This window comes from Pollachius pollachius, assembly GCF_949987615.1.
Source record: "Pollachius pollachius genome assembly, chromosome: 1".
Lineage (NCBI taxonomy): Eukaryota > Metazoa > Chordata > Actinopteri > Gadiformes > Gadidae > Pollachius > Pollachius pollachius.
In genome coordinates, this window is record NC_136934.1 from 41584833 (window position 1) to 41600816 (window position 15984).

Below are 15984 nucleotides of genomic sequence, written 5' to 3' on the forward strand. Positions count from 1 at the left end.
GCATGATGGTGATCATGATGATGATAATGATAATGGTGATGATCATGATTGTGTTAGTGATCGGAATGCCTGATGGGAAAGCACGGCCTGATGGGTGTGATGTCCGTGCCGGCTCGCATGATGAGCGTGGCGATGGTGGTGGAGAGATAGAGCAATGTTAGCCCCACTGTTGCCGCCATGTTGTGGACTCGGCTGCATGGAGATGAGCAGGGAGAAGACAGAAAGAGACAACGGCGGCATTTCTAAAAAGAAGTTGAGTCTGAGTATTTTTTTTTTTTTTTACAAATGCAACTAATGTTTAATAGGATTTTATTGTTGAAAAAAAAGGTGTTGGAGTAAGGTAGGTTTGGAATTGATGTTAAATATTACAAATATACTGTACATCCTATTTCATTCTGCAAATAATGCATCTAACGGCTGGGTTTATTCTGTGTTTACTGTCAAACTGCTTGTTTTCAATGGCTGTGTTTCATAAAGAAAAATAACAAGAACGAAAATTAAAGAAATAAGAATCTGAATTAAACAGAGCCTTTAAAGAAAAGAAAAAAAAAGCGAAGCGCATTGTTCACAATTAATTATAACAAATTTAAAATACTTCTAATTAACGGCAGAAGGGAAGCTGTAGGACAACATCACACAAATGTAAAACATGTGTTGTGAAGGAAGATCTGTCGCTGCTAGTAGTTCTGTTTTTTGTCTTCCCACGGTCTCCGTGGTAACTGAGATGGACATGTGCGTAACATCCATCCCTTGGTGGGTCACACCCACCCTCACACAGAATGCGCGATGATTTTACCTGAGTTTATCTTTAGCAGAGGATAACAACCAATTCAATATCGGAGAAATGCATTTCAACAAAAAACAATTCGACTGATGCTCAACAATTTGCTCTGACTCAGAGAGGGCGGGGGCCAGCTTCAATCCTCCACAACCAAACCAGAACCTGGTTCTATTCTGCATAGAACACAGCAGACCCGTTTTCCTATTCCTGTCCCAATCCCAAGAATCCAGTGTTCCACCTCCCTCCCCTCACTACCCTTCCAGGACCACTTTGTGTGGAGCGCCGTCCAGGAAGACCACCATCCCTCCCCCTGGCAGCTGCTCCGCCAGCAGAGGCGCCCCCTGCTCCTCCACTTGCTCCTCCGCGGCAGCCGGCTCCTCCTCCGCGGCCGCCGGCTCCGCCCCCTCCTCCACCGGCTCCGCCCCCTCCTCCTCCGGCTCCTCGGGCGTGTCCTGGAACACAGCCTCCTCCACCTGCAGGGTGCAGTCGTCCAGCTCCGTGACGATGTAGTGGGTGCCCTCGTTGTTGATGATCACCTGCTTCAGGCCCTCCTTCATCATCTGGGCGGCGGCGAACTGCAGCACCTCCTGCATGCCGTTGGTTTGCTTCTGCGCCTCCTCCGCCTTGGGCGACGACGCCTCAGCCTCCTGCTGCAGCTCCTCCACCCCCTCCTCCTTCACACCCTGCGGCGTCTGAGCCTCCCCCATGGCCACCACTCCCTCTTCTTCCCCGCCTCCTCCTTCTTCATCTCCTCCTCCTCCTCCTGCTGACACCTCCATCTCCTGGTGCCCCAGCTCGCTGACGGCGCACAGCAGCGCGTCCAGGGCGGTGGCCGACTCGGACGCCATGCCTCCCTGAAGTCCTCCCGCCGTCTCCCCGGCCGCCGCCGCCGCCGCCCTCCTCGCCGCCGCCACCACCACCTGCTGCAGGGCCTCCGTCCCGCCGCCGCCGCCGCCGCCGGACTCCAGCACCACGTACTGCGTGCCCCCGGAGGCGCCCAGGTGGGCGGAGCCGCCCGACGCCACGTCCCCGGTGGCGGCCACCAGCTGGCCGTCCTCGGTGATGTGGAGCACCTTGGCCACCTGGCCGGACATGGCGAGCGTCTGCAGCGTGGTGGCGGCCGACTCCTCCAGCTCCGTCTGGTCGATCTCGCCGTTGCCGTAGCCCTGGATGATGATCAGCTGCTGGACCGGCCCGTCGTGGGCCCCGCCGGGCTCCTGGGCCCTGAAGGGGCCGGCCTCGGAGCCGGGGGCCTCCAGGGTCTCCACGATGGCGGCCCCCTGGCCCTTCAGGCGGCACTCGTAGGACTTGGACACGATGCCTGGAGAGAGAGAGGAGGTGGACATGAATACAGGTGTCGCTTGGTAACCAAACAAGTATGACGATCAGTCACGTTTTTGTAATGATGAGAAATTAGTAATTCATTTGTTTTTGACAGATATCATTGAGGACATGGATGTGGTTAATTCTGCCTCACAGTGGGTGCACCTGCTGCAGATCTTTTTAGGCATTTGATTTCTTACGGCAAAGTACTGGCACTATGAAAACACTTTTTCTGTGATGTACGCATTATGCGACATTCACATGGAGATATTAGGCTCGCTGACAGAGAGCGGTGAGAAAGCGTCTGGTGCTAATTGAGCCACGCCGTGCCCTCTCCGATCACACGTTGCCATGGCGTCTCCAAGGTGACGAGAATGGTGTTAGAAATGCCATTGTTTAAAAAAAAACCTGCGACAAGCTCAGGCGATGCAGTCGTGCTCAGGGCTAATCTATTCGGAGCCTTCAGAGGGAGAAAATGTAACCCGGGGTTGAAGTCGGCGCACAGTGGGGCAGAGCCTATAAAGCCTTTATGTAAGGGTTAACTCTGCATGAAAACAGAGAGTAGAATACACACACACATTCTAGAATTTAGCCCAAGAAGGAGTAAAGGATCCATCTTTAAGGATCTGCGTCCGGTGTTTAACGTCCCCGTGTAAATGTCAAGCTCCAACAAACCTCCGACTGAAGTTCCTGGATTGCCCTTACAGTCCTTCAGATCACTTTTTTTTTTTGACAGCAGGTCTGTCCAATCGCTCGGATTTTAACGCACATCTACCCTCCGCAGGCCAGGGGTGGCTGAGTTAGTTTGGCACCAAGGCCAGAGTTTTAGGTGGAGGGCGAGAACATAAATGGACGCTTGCATTAATTAAAATGACGCCTCCTCATCCCTCACCTCCTCTCTTCGTTGAACCGATGTCAAACATATTGAGAAGAAAAATATACGCTTCTAATTAAGCCATAGGAGGAAAAAAGAAAACCAATCCGTTGAACATGCTCCGCCACCCACTGACCTGATCCCCCCCCTATTTCTGAAATGGATTTGAGAGGCCAATTCCTCCCTCTGTGCCCGTTCTAGAGCGTCCCATAATGTGACCCTGGGTCGACCTAGAGAAGACCTCCTACAGACTGATCTCTGGACGGCCTTGTTCAGAACCGCAACGCAAGACACTGGTTGGGGGTTTCTGCGACAGTAGCGGACTGCCGTGACATCCCTTTGTGGCGTGACTCCAGGAGCTGTGGGAATGACGAGTGGCGGAGGTGACATGTATTACACCGACCTCGGGACCCGTGTTGAAGCGCAGGGGGCTAAAGGGCCAGAGCCCTGTGTGCCACAGCGCGTGATTACTATAGCTACCAAGGAGTTAACTCCACGTTACCATGAAGAACGTTTCCATGCGATTTGCATGTAAGCCGATGCGTGGATTTGCAAACAATTGTAACCTTTGAGGCCCCCTGTGTGTTTGTTTGTGTCTATGTGTTTGCGTGCATGTGTGTGTGTGTGTGTGTGTTTGTGCATGTGTGCTTGAGTGTGTGTTCAGTGTGTGCGGCTGTGTGTGGATGGTGCATTCTATGGGCGCCCCTGGCAGTAGACCACCGAGGTTTATGGGGTGTCACTCAGTCGCGGGCGGCCGTGAATCAAGTTAATGTTGCACATCCCATCTCCTCGCGTACTCCCGCGCTCCCGGTGGAAGAACAACATTTGAACAGTGTGATGCGGTCCCGGCGAGAGGCTGATGCCTGTTTAATATGTTTTGGAGGGTTCTGAGGGGCTCACTCCTACAACAGGAAGTGTGTGGACGAGAGGCACCGCGATAGAGCGAGAGAGAGGGAGAGAGAGAGGGAGAGAACGAGAGCGGGAGAGCGAGAGAGTGATAGATAGAGAGCGAGAGAGCGAGAGCGGAAGAGAGAAAAAGGGAGAGGGTGAGAGAGAGACAGACTTCTTTATTGGCAGTAATTTGAAGCAAGACGGAGACTCCAAAAGGAGGAATAAAGAGGGAGATGAGAGCGGGCGAGTGGAGGGAGGGAGGGAAGGAAGGAGAGATGGAGGGAGGGAGGGAATGGGAAGCTATAGGCACCGATGTCATTTCCTTCTCCAGATGATCCACAGATCTGTGTGCGAGTGTGAGTCTCCTTGTAGCAAAGGGAGCGGTACAAAATACACACCAGAGGCCAATACAGGAAGAGAGAAAGAGAGGGAGAGGCAGAAAGAGAGAGATAATTAGAGAGAATGAGAGAGTGACGGAGAGACAGAGCGGGAGAGAGAGAGAGAGAGAGAGAGAGAGAGAGAGAGAGAGAGAGAGAGAGAGAGAGAGAGAGAGAGAGAGACGCAGAGAGAGGCGGGGGGGGGGGGATGGAATAGGGCAGTATATTCTCTAAGAAATCTCAGCCTTAACATGATACAGCTTTTATATGGTATTGACAGCTGACAGACACAGACAGCCAGACAGAAAGACACAGGAACACAGACTGAACCTCGCACTAAGACATGAATAACAATCCAAATATCCAAACAGCAAGAGCAGCACCAACAAGATGGAGATCAAGGCAAAATTGTCCAGGCTTTCTCACCCAGACAATCTGTGTGTCTTTGTGTGTGTATGTGTGTGTGTGTTTATTTGTATGTGTGCATGTGTGTGTGTGTGTGTGTGTGTGTGTGTGTGTGTGTGTGTGTGTGTGTGTGTGTGTTTCTATGAGAGCAGTACCAGAAGGGGGGAGAGGCCACCCTCCACAGTGCACCTTACAGATGCTATTATTGATCAGCAAATCAATGGATGGCCCTGCAGCTGGGGGTTTGGACTAGTGAGTACAGACGGACGGACGGATGGACGGATGGGGGGGGGGGGGGCTGCTCCAGACAGGGAGTGCCGGGGGAGCAGTCAGCCAGCACTTACCAGCAGTTAGAGGAATTAACCTGAACACCGAGACACCAGCGTGCTGCAGCCGCCGTCCTGACCCCAACAGGGAGAACCCACCGCAGGCACGCTGCTATAGGGGGGCGCCTGCACACGCACGCACACACACACACAGTGGCTGCTATAGGGGGGCGCCTGCACACGCACGCACACACACACACACAGTGGCTGCTATAGGGGAGCGCCTGCACACGCACGCACACACACACACAGTGGCTGCTATAGGGGGGCGCCTGCACACGCACGCACACACACACACAGTGGCTGCTATAGGGGGGTGCCTGCACACGCACGCACACACACACACAGTGGCTGCTATAGGGGGGCGCCTGCACACGCACGCACACACACACACAGTGGCTGCTATAGGGGGGTGCCTGCACACGCACGCACACACACACACAGTGGCTGCTATAGGGGGGCGCCTGCACACGCACGCACACACACACACAGTGGCTGCTATAGGGGGGCGCCTGCACACGCACGCACACACACACACACAGTGGCTGCTATAGGGGGGCCCCTGCACACGCACGCACACACACACACAGTGGCTGCTATAGGGGGGCGCCTGCACACGCACGCACACACACACACAGTGGCTGCTATAGGGGAGCGCCTGCACACGCACGCACACACACACACAGTGGCTGCTATAGGGGGGCGCCTGCTAAATCACACACACAGAGAACTATACTAACAAACACACACACACACATAACTTAACACACACAGAGACACACACACACACACACAGAACGATACTCAAAATCACAAAGAACTAAACTCACACACACACACACACACACACAGAACTACAAACACACACACACACACACAACTACATCCATAAAAAAAAACACAATCTGTAAACACACACACTGCACACACTATGCATAACCTGAGCGATGCAGCAAAGTCAATTACACTGAATCAAACCACAGCACAGGGGAGGGGAAAGCAGGGGAAAAAATACATATTACGCTCACCGAATCAATTACAAGGTCAGAGGCAGGAGCACGGAGGAAAAAACGCCTCGGCTTAAGATCAATTTTTAACCACAGCACAAAGCCTTTACAATCCCTTTAGCAGCCCATTACCTTCAATTATGGATACGAGACGGTCGCCTTAAAGGAAGAGAGAGGACGAACCGCCCGGAGCAGACACACACACACACACACACACACACACACACAGACGCACACATTCACGCACACATGCTCACATACACACATGCTCACACACACACACACACACACACACATACACGCACAAACAGGCGAGAGCACACACACACACACACACACACACACTCACACACACACACCGACATACATGCACGCACACACAGACACCCACACAACCACAATGGCCTTTTTTGTGTTTGCGTCTTTTTACATTTTTACAGCCAAGATAGTCTAAGCATGTGTGTGTGTGTTGTAGTGCATCACTAGTAAAGGGCTTTGAAGGTGACACTGCTAAGTAGATAAAGGGTCAGGTTTTGTATCCAGGTCAGCAGGGATGGCCTGCATAGGGGACTGGTTGTGTCTGACACTGTCGTAATATATAACCTTGTAACTGGCATGTATGAGTGGTCTGTATGTGTACATGGGAGTAAGTCAGTGACAGAGTGGCTATGGTTGTGTGTGAATGAGTTTGTGTGCTTGTGTTTGTGTATGCGTGTGACTGTGTATGCGTGTGTGTGAGTGTGTGCGTGCAAATGTTACACATGCAAGTCTGTATGTGTATGTGTCCGTCTGTGTGTCCATGTGTGTGTTTCAGAGCACATGTGTGTGTGTCTGGCTGTGTGTGTGCGAGCAGGCATGTGTGTGTGTGTGTGTGTGTGTGTGTGTGTGTATGAATGTGTGTGCATGTGTTTGTATCAGTGAGAGCACGTGTGTATGTGTATGTTTGAGAGAGGGTGTGTGTGAGTGGGTGTGTGTGCGCACATGTTTGTGCACACAAGGGTGCCTGAGTGTGTGTGCATGTGTGTGTGTGTGTGTGCGCGCGCGCGCGCGTGCGTGCGTGCGTGCGTGCGTGCGTGCGTGCGTGTGTGTGTGCGTGTGTGTGTGTGTGTGCGTGTGTGTGTGTGTGTGCGTGTGTGTGTGTGTGTGTGTGTGTGTGTATGTGTACGTATGTGTATGTGCATTTATGTGTGTGTGCGTGTATGTGTGTGTGTGCGAGTGAGAGCGTGCGCTGTAGGTGCACACACAGGGACCGGGCGGGTCGGCCGAGGTCCGCCTCTGATTTGTCTGCGGGGACAGACGCCTCTGTCACCCCCGGAGACGCCATGAATCAACGCCAGTCGGGGGGGGGGGGGGGGGGGGGGGAAGGGGGGGAAGGGGGGGAAGGACGGCCCCGGCCGGCCAGAAAACAACCAATTACACGGCGCGAGGATTGACACAGGGCGGACAGGGCAGAGAGAGATGGAGCCAGGCGCCACGCGGCCCAAGGACAAATAAAGACATGAGAACGAGGGCACAGAGTGACGGAGCCCGCCTCTGGCCAGCCACTCCCACAACACATAATAACACACACAAACACAGGCAAACAGACACACACACGCACAAATGGATACAGACACCCACCCACACACACACACACACCAATGGACAGTCACACACACACACACACACACACACACACGCGCGCGCGGACTAACGTACGCCATGCTAAACCGAGTGTCAAAGGGAACGCAAGGCACAAGCTGAACCTTTAGCATACGGGAACCAAGGGAGGAGATTATCCACTTCAACCCAATGCATGGCACGCCACGCTACGACCTGCGGAGTGAGAAGCACGGGGCCTGCAAGGGCGTGCACGCATGCCCGCACGCACCCACACACACACGCACACGCACGCAGCAGCTCAGTATGCTTCCTCTCACACTGTTTTGTGCTGACTAGGAGCCGACCGGGGGACGACCCGGCTCAGGTCTGCACTAACTCCATCCTCGTCCCCTTGAGGAGCCCCAGGTCCGGGCCCCCGGAGGGACAGAGAGGGCGAGAGAGAGAGAGAGAGAGAGAGAGGGTCATGGTGTGGGTGAGAGACAAGAGAGAGGGATAGAGAGAGGGCAAGAGAGAGAGCAGGTGAGAGAGAGAAAGAGACTGAGCGAGCAAGAAAGAGGGAGAGAGGGAGATAGAGAGAGAGTGACAGCGTAATCAAGAGAGAGAGAGAGAGAGAGAGGTAGTGAATGAGGGGAGAGAGCACAGCGGGCCTGACAGGGGTGAAGGTGTGAGTCGGAGGCCTACCTACGTAAAGATCTAGATTAATAACCAAAGAAAGTCTGATGGCTGAGCTCAATTATGGGTGAAAGGGCCTTTCAGTATCTTTCACTTCATGTTTGTTTTGACCAATCATGCTGCTGGAGGCGGGGATCTGTAAGCACGTAATTGGCTAACAGCGAACACAAACTTGGATCAATAAACCAATAAACCTCTCCTGGTGGGATGACAAGCTAAAACATCCTGTCTGGACACCAACATTCTTAGAGTAAGTGTCGACACTGTGTTAACTTGGTAGAAATACACTCATTGAAATCCCCTTCTTAGAATTTTCCACTCACGCAAATGGGCTTCTCTTCGAAACAGCAAACAAGAAACAACTTTTGGGTTTCGGGCCGAGGCTCTGTGCCGTCTCTCCCCAGAAGTTATGCTTTAACATCGTACAAGCAGAACTGTGCATACTGTGAATCTAATCTACAACACATCAAAGATATATGAAGGTTTGGATGTAGGGACAGTTTGGATGGGAATGGGAATGAGGGGAGAGAGGCATAGCGAGTTGTAGAGAGAGACGCAGAGCTATTGAGAGATGCTGAGAGACACAGAGAGACAGAGATACACAACGGAGAGACGTAGAGATACAGAGACGAAGAGATATGATACAACCACAAAAGCATTCAACTTTCCCACATGCACACTCACACGCACACACACCACTGCCCATTAGGAGTTCTCTCTGTCAGTCTGTCTCACTTCACTCCGTCTGGTCCTGCCTTCCGCCAGCCCCCCCTTTCTTTTGAGAAGTCTCTAGGGTTAGACCTTTGATTGCTTCCCTAATTAGCCATGTCAAGCGGCTCGCTGGATTTACTGGGGATATCGAAAGTTCTGAGGATAATTACACAGCTCTCTCTCTCTCTCTCTCTCTCTCTCTCTCTCTCTCTCTCTCTCTCTCTTTCTCTCTCTCGTGATTTAGTGATTAATTATGAATGTGAGTTTGGGAATAAGAGCTCTTTCGCTAATCAAACTGCAGAAAAAAAAAGACAAGGAAAAAAATGTCCCTTTTTCATAATTACGCTGTGAAAGATGGCGATGATGAGGATGATGATAAGGACGTCTGTGGAAATAAAAGACTTGTGTGTGCGTGTAGCTTGGTGTGCGTGAGTGTTCCAGTAGGAGGTGAGGGTGGGGGGGGGGGGGTTGGGGGGGGGGGAGACAGAGGCAGAACACAAAGACAGGAAGGGTTAGACCGACACAGATGATGGCTACATCAAAGCCAAGTCTTCTCCCACGGCCGGCTCTAGGTCAATATCTACCCCGTTTCCCCTGTTTAGAACCTATAAGAATAGACACACACACACCAGAGCACACAAACACAGGCTAGCCCACAAAGCCACCCACCCAACCACACACACAAACTGTATTACATGAATACACACACACCCTAACACACTAAGCATTCCACCCAACCACCTACGCACAAAAACACATTCCCTAGCGCACTCACACACACACACACACACACACACACACACACACACACACACACACACACACGGCCCAGGTCTGTTTAGCTTAGCTGCCGATCCCGGCTGCCATATTTGCTGCGTATTTACCTTGGAGAGATATTTATCGTCCTGATGGCTCTATATATAGGGCTGGGGAGCTCAGCAGAGCCCTGTTAGCCCAGCTGAGCAGCGAGAGCGGAGAGCAACAACCCAGAGGATGTGAGGAGAGGGAATAAGAGAGGAACTGGAGAGGAGAACGTAATGGAAAAGGAGAGCGCAGTGTCTGAGGGAAGAGGAGAGCAGAGGAGGGACGGAGAGGAGATGGGAGGAGAGAGGGGGGATAGAGAGGAGAGGCGAGGCGAAAGAAAAGAGGAGAACAGGGGAGAGAGGGTTAAAGAAAGGAGGAAGGAAGGGAGAGAGTTAAGGAGAGAATGAAGGAAGAGTGAGGGTGAAGGAGAGGAGGAAGGAAGAGAGATCAGAGAAAAGAGGGTAGAGGAGGAGAGGAAGGAGAAGATCAGAGGAGGGAGAGTAGCGAGGTAGCAGCCACGGTGGGAGGTGCTGCTGTCTAGTCTCCGTCTCCAGGAGGATGACAGTCTCCGAGACGGCCTCTAATGAATGACTCTTTTCATCTGCGTGCCCGTGTGTACGTGACAGTATAAATATTTAGCAATATTGCAGTCGGCTTGTGATTTTACACAGATGGAGTGATTGATGGCTGCTCGCCCCCTCTCCCCCTCACTCCCTTCCTCGCATGCCAAACAACCATCCTGCCACCACCAGCTGCCCTTACTCTCATTCTCTCCTTCTCCCTCGTTCTCTCTCACTCGCCTCGCATCACTCTCACTCTATATCTTATTTTTCCCAAGCCTCCCCTGTTCTCTTTCCCTGGCTCGTGTATCTCACCCTCCTCTGGCGATTTTGTGTCAGCGGTGCGTTTCTATATGTGGACGTGGCCGTGACTAGTGTCTGTGTACGAGTGGAGACCAGTAAAGAATGAAAGCATCGGTCAGAGCTAATGCACTTCCACCGAGCATCAGGAAGCACGGAGGAAATCTCCACGGATACATCCACACTGTTTCCGTGTGTGTGTGTGGATGAGGAAATTACGGCAATATTATCAGGGGACTAGTGTGGGTTTGATGATCCACGCAATCACACACACAATCCCCAAAATTGTATGAAATCCTCATGCATACACACACAATGACCAATGTGCAGAAGTCTGCACACGCACAAATATGCAAAACAAAAATCCATATGCACCCACACAGACAATAATATAAACACAAATACACACACACACACAAACACACACACACACACACACACACACACAGAGCTGTCATCTGTGTAAGAGAGAAGCCAGACCCTAACTCTCCTTCTGCCTGCATAAGTGACACACACGTATACACTCTGCCGGCAATATGCTACTGGAACTGAAATGGCATGTGGGTGCCTGTGTGCGAATGGTTGCGAGTGTGTTTGTGTCTGTGTGTGTTTGTGTACGTACACACTTGCCAGCAACGCAGACCTTCTGTCTACCCTCTGTATAGCCAATTAAACTAAAATACAAGAACACAATCCCTGAACAAATATCAGAGGGCTTTAACGGAGGATGTAGAAGATGTATTAACCTTGTAATTGTCTGTGTAAAATATGCTCCCTTGGTAATGAAATTTTGCTGCTCTAATTTGAAAAAATTGGGGAAATATATTCTCCTTTGCTTTCCTTGCCTTGTGTATGTGTGTGAGTGTATGTGTGTGTGTTTCCTCCTCCCCACTTTAATTGCATTTAGAACTTAAAACAATCTCAAACATTCCCCACTGCTGTTCAAAGGGGGGAGGGGGGGGGGGGGAGGGAAGGAAAGAGGGGGGTGAGAGGACTACGATGGCACCATTACTTCCACTTATTCATCAGGGTCTGTTTGCAGGGGCCAAAGTCGGAATGTGATCAGCCACGCTTCCGTCTCTGGCCATCAGCTGATTATTGTTTGGGCCTCCTTAAGAGTGATGGGGGCCGAGGGGACATTGATATTAATGGACTCTGTACACAAGAACCACTCGTCTTTTTTTCTTAATTCCGTCACCTCACCCTCCGCCCTAATGAGTCCGGTCAGTGGATCGAAAAAAAAAGAGGAAAAAAAAGCACAGGTCTCATTGGCTCACGGTGAAAAGAGTTTTTTTTTTTTGTAACCTGCAAACATCTTTCTTATCCAATGGGGGGAGGTGTGTGTCAAGGGGGGGGCGGCTGTGGCTGTGATGCCATTTTTCATTAGCGTAAACATATGTATCTTCACACGAGAGGCTTCACGGCGGTGCTACGAATAATGAAGCCGCCCCATTTATCCATCAAGGCTGGTGGTTTTCTCCCTGCTCTGGCCGCCACCGCCGCTAGTACTGATGCTGCTGCTGCTGCTGGGGTCTGACTGGCAGGTGGAACAGACTAGCGGTGATCAAGGGCCTTTAGCCTCCATAAAGCACCTGATTGGCAGGTGATTTGTGACTGACTGCCCGCCCGCCTTGGTGGGCGAGCTGCTTAGCAGCAGCATTCTCTGTGCGATTGCACGTGTGTGTGTGCGTACGTATGTGCGTCTGTATGTGTCTAGTGTGCACGCCTGCGCGCCTGTGTGTGCGTGCCTGTGTGTGTCTCTGGAGTCAGGCCCCGTTTGAGGCAGCAGCCGGTGAAGAATGGACCATCTGAAAAGTGTCCATTTCTCTTCCCGCGCGGGCCGGGCATTACTTACCCTAATGATGTATAATAGCCTGCAACTTCACTTAACCTGAGCCCCTCTGTGGCGCTGACCGAGTGGTAGAGGTGGGGGCGCCTCTCACACACACAAATAAATACACCAACACACAAACTATTGCGTGAGGTTCATGTCAGGGAGAAGGGGAAAACTTTATGAAATAATGCTAATGATAACCCCCCCCCCCCCCCCCCCCATTCACCACACACACACACACACACAATCCCCCCTTGTTATTCAGGCATCGTCTCTAAAGTCGTGGCGCTAGACAACACACCGCTAAAACCTTGAATCTGAAGTCTACTAGTCAGCCGTCATTTACCTGTGTGGCATCTCTTGTGCTTGGTTGTGTGCATGTTAGTCTGACTGTGTGTGTGTGTATGTGTATGTGTGTGTGTGTGTGTGTGTGTGTGTAACAAGGAATTTGACCCTTGAACGTTCATTTATAGTGGCGAAGCCAGACTAATCATTTTGTGTTGCCAAGCAAAATATTAGTGTGTATCTGTGTGTGTGTTTTTGTGTGTGTGTGCACGCGTCTGTGTATATGTGTGTCAGTGTGAGTGGGTGTAAGATGGCCAGGAGACAGTGGAGAGACAGTAAATGACAGGGGTCACGTGACCGGCCCTACCGTATGAAACCTCAGATCTAATCAATAGAAGCGAAGAGGACGCACAGGCGCCAGTCCAGGGGGGAGGAGGGGGGAGGCGGGGGGAGGGGTCACAACTCATCACTCAGTTCAGAAAGGCACACACACACACACACACACACACACACACACACACAGACACACAGAGTCCAGGCAGGCAGTGAGGAGCAGGGTCAGGGAGAGGTGGAAGCACAGAACAGACCAACAGAAGGGATCAATCGGATGGACAGACGCCATCGGTGGGCTCTGTATGACCGGGGGGTGAGGGGCGCCCAGCCACTGAACAGGTGTCTTTGAAAAGACCCAGCTGGGATGGGTTCCCGTTTTGGATCCGGCATTGGGTACCTATTTCTCAAAGCATCTTTCTGGAAAATAGCAGTCAGGGGGGAATTTGAGTTGGATTGATCTTCACAATGATACTAATATTTTGAACAAGGAGGAATCCTGCAGATTGCTGTACGATTTACCGAAAGCAAAGAAGCACAGATGCAATACTGTGTATGTGTGTGTGTGTGTGTGTGTGTGTGTGTGTGTGTGTGTGTGTGTGTGTGTGTGTGTGTGTGTGCGTGTGTGTGTGTGTGTGTGTGTGTGCATTTGTTTGTGTGAGAGTGGAGAAAGACAGAACAGAGGCAGTAGCAAGAGGGAGAGGGTCACCAAGCCAATGACCTGAGACAATGAGAGAGTGACACAGAGAAAATTAGGAAAGAAAAGAGGAGAGAGGGATTTCCAGTGAAGTAAGACGAAGAGGGGAAGAGAGAGAGGGAAAGATTATTGAAGAGATTATCAAAGAGAGAAAAGAATAGAATTGAAAAGATCATCAAAGAGAGGGAGAGGAAGAGAAAGAGAGAGAGGGAAAGAGAGAGAGAGAAAAGGGGTTGGTGTATGGAGAGAGGCCTGGTGGCATTTAGCCCTCCTCTGTAATGACACTCTGAAAGGCTGGGCGGAGACACACACACACACAAACCAGTTATTGAATTATTGAAGGTGTACTGTGAGGTATAAATCTGCCGCCGTGATGCCACGCCGTACCACTCTGCTGCACACGCACAAACTCACAAACGTGTGCACACGAACACATATGCACCAACACACTCACACACACACACACACACACACACACAGTGTGAAGACTGCAGACTTTGACTTGCTGACCTTGAGGTTGTTAAAACAAGCCCTCCGTCAGCTCTTCTGCAAAATATGTTTACCTCGTCGGAGAGAGACAGAGAGCAGGAGAGAACAAGGAAGAACCAGAATGAGGGGAAAAACAAAGGCACAAGAGAGCTAGAAAGAGAGAGAGAGAGAGAGAGAGAGAGATGAAAAGAGAGGGAGAGAACTAAAAAGAGAAAGCTAGAAAGAGAGCGAGAGCGAGAGAGAGGGAGCTAAAAAGAGAAGGCTATAAGGAGAGAGAGGTCTGCTGACAATGCCAGAATGAACACAACGACTCCATCAATTCTTCCTAGTTCCAAAGCTAAAATGAGGTTTTTGTGTGTGTGTGTGTGTGTGTGTGTGTGTGTGTGTGTGTGTGTGCGTGTGTGTGCATGTGTGTGTGTATGTCTCAGCACGCCATTTAACGAGGCGTCAACTAACTGGGCTACCTCTGTCCTCAACGTTGCCCACGGCTGAATTGATCAAACCAAGCAAACTAAAACTCAGAGAAACTGAAACCAAACTCAAATCAGATACCCCCGGTCAGCGCTGAATAACAAGAAATAATGTGAATAAAAACACAAACAAACCTTCATACATGTACCTTGAGCATAGCCCCCATACATCACACACACACACACACACACACACACACACACACACCAAACACTGATGGTTATCTTCTAAATAAAAAAGAGAGTATCGCTACATGCATGAAGACATCCAGGTAATAATTTTCCTTGCCCTGTCTTCCTTTTTTCATCCAGTACGGGAAGAATAAATGAAGAGTTTGGCCACGTGCGTGCACCAAACACATTTTTATTTCTATTATTATGGTGCTATCTCTTGTGTAGATAGTGAGGTTTAGCCACAAAAGTAAAGTAGACTCGGTGAAGAATCGCTTACCTGAATGTAATGTATGTCTGTGCGTTTGTGTCTTTGACAGTGTGTGTGTGTGTGTGTGTGTGTGTGTGTGTGTGTGTACGTGTGACTTGGGGAGAATACTGAAAAAGGTGGAGAGAGAGAGAGAAAGAGAGAGACAGAGACAGAGAGAGCGAGAGAGAGAGAGAGATAAACAAAGAGAGCGAGAGACCCCCATGAACACTCACTAACCCTCATCTTCACTTCCCTCTCCTCTAACATGCACACACCTGCCCCTCTCGTCTGCTGTGGGTACAGTGATATATGTGTTTGTCTGTGTGTGTGTATGTATATGTGTTTGTGTGTACACATGAGTGTGTGTTTGTTTGTGTGTACGTGTGTTTTTTGTGTATGCTCGTGTGCGTGTGTGTGCATGTGCGTGCGTCTGTCCCGTTACACATTTCAGCGAATATTTATACAGCCTTCCCTTTTGTGTGTGTGTGTATCCAGAGTGTGCGCACAGGCCCGCGTGCCTCTGTCTGGGGCGGGGCGCCGGTTGAGGTGTGCGACTCGTCTTATTAGCATCATCGGTCTGCATCATTACCTGACTGACTGGGTTCAGGGAAGCAGGTGCTACACGAGCGCCGATGTTACAAATGACCACGGCGGCTCTTCCGGCACACACACAAACACACACACACACACGCACACACAAACTCTCTCTCATACACAGACACAGACACACACTCACACACACATAAGCCCCCCCCCCCCCCCCCCCCCCACCCCCCCCTATCTAAATCCCCAAAAGGGATGTGGGGTGCTTGTGTCTATGTGTTA

The 15984-nt window shown here is 51.0% G+C and overlaps 1 protein-coding gene across 1 annotated transcript in view; it reads right to left on the reverse strand.

The window, feature by feature from the left end:
* Positions 1-391: 391 nt before the first annotated feature.
* Positions 392-15984, reverse strand: part of znf407 (zinc finger protein 407) — a gene marked incomplete at its 5' end in the record, with an annotated part of 111486 nt that continues 95893 nt past the window's right edge. Inside the window, one exon of the mRNA XM_079755028.1 lies at positions 392-2102. Within this exon, the coding sequence (XP_079611154.1) occupies positions 1033-2102 (1070 nt within the window). The 3' untranslated portion in view covers positions 392-1032. The remainder of the gene's footprint in view (positions 2103-15984) is intronic.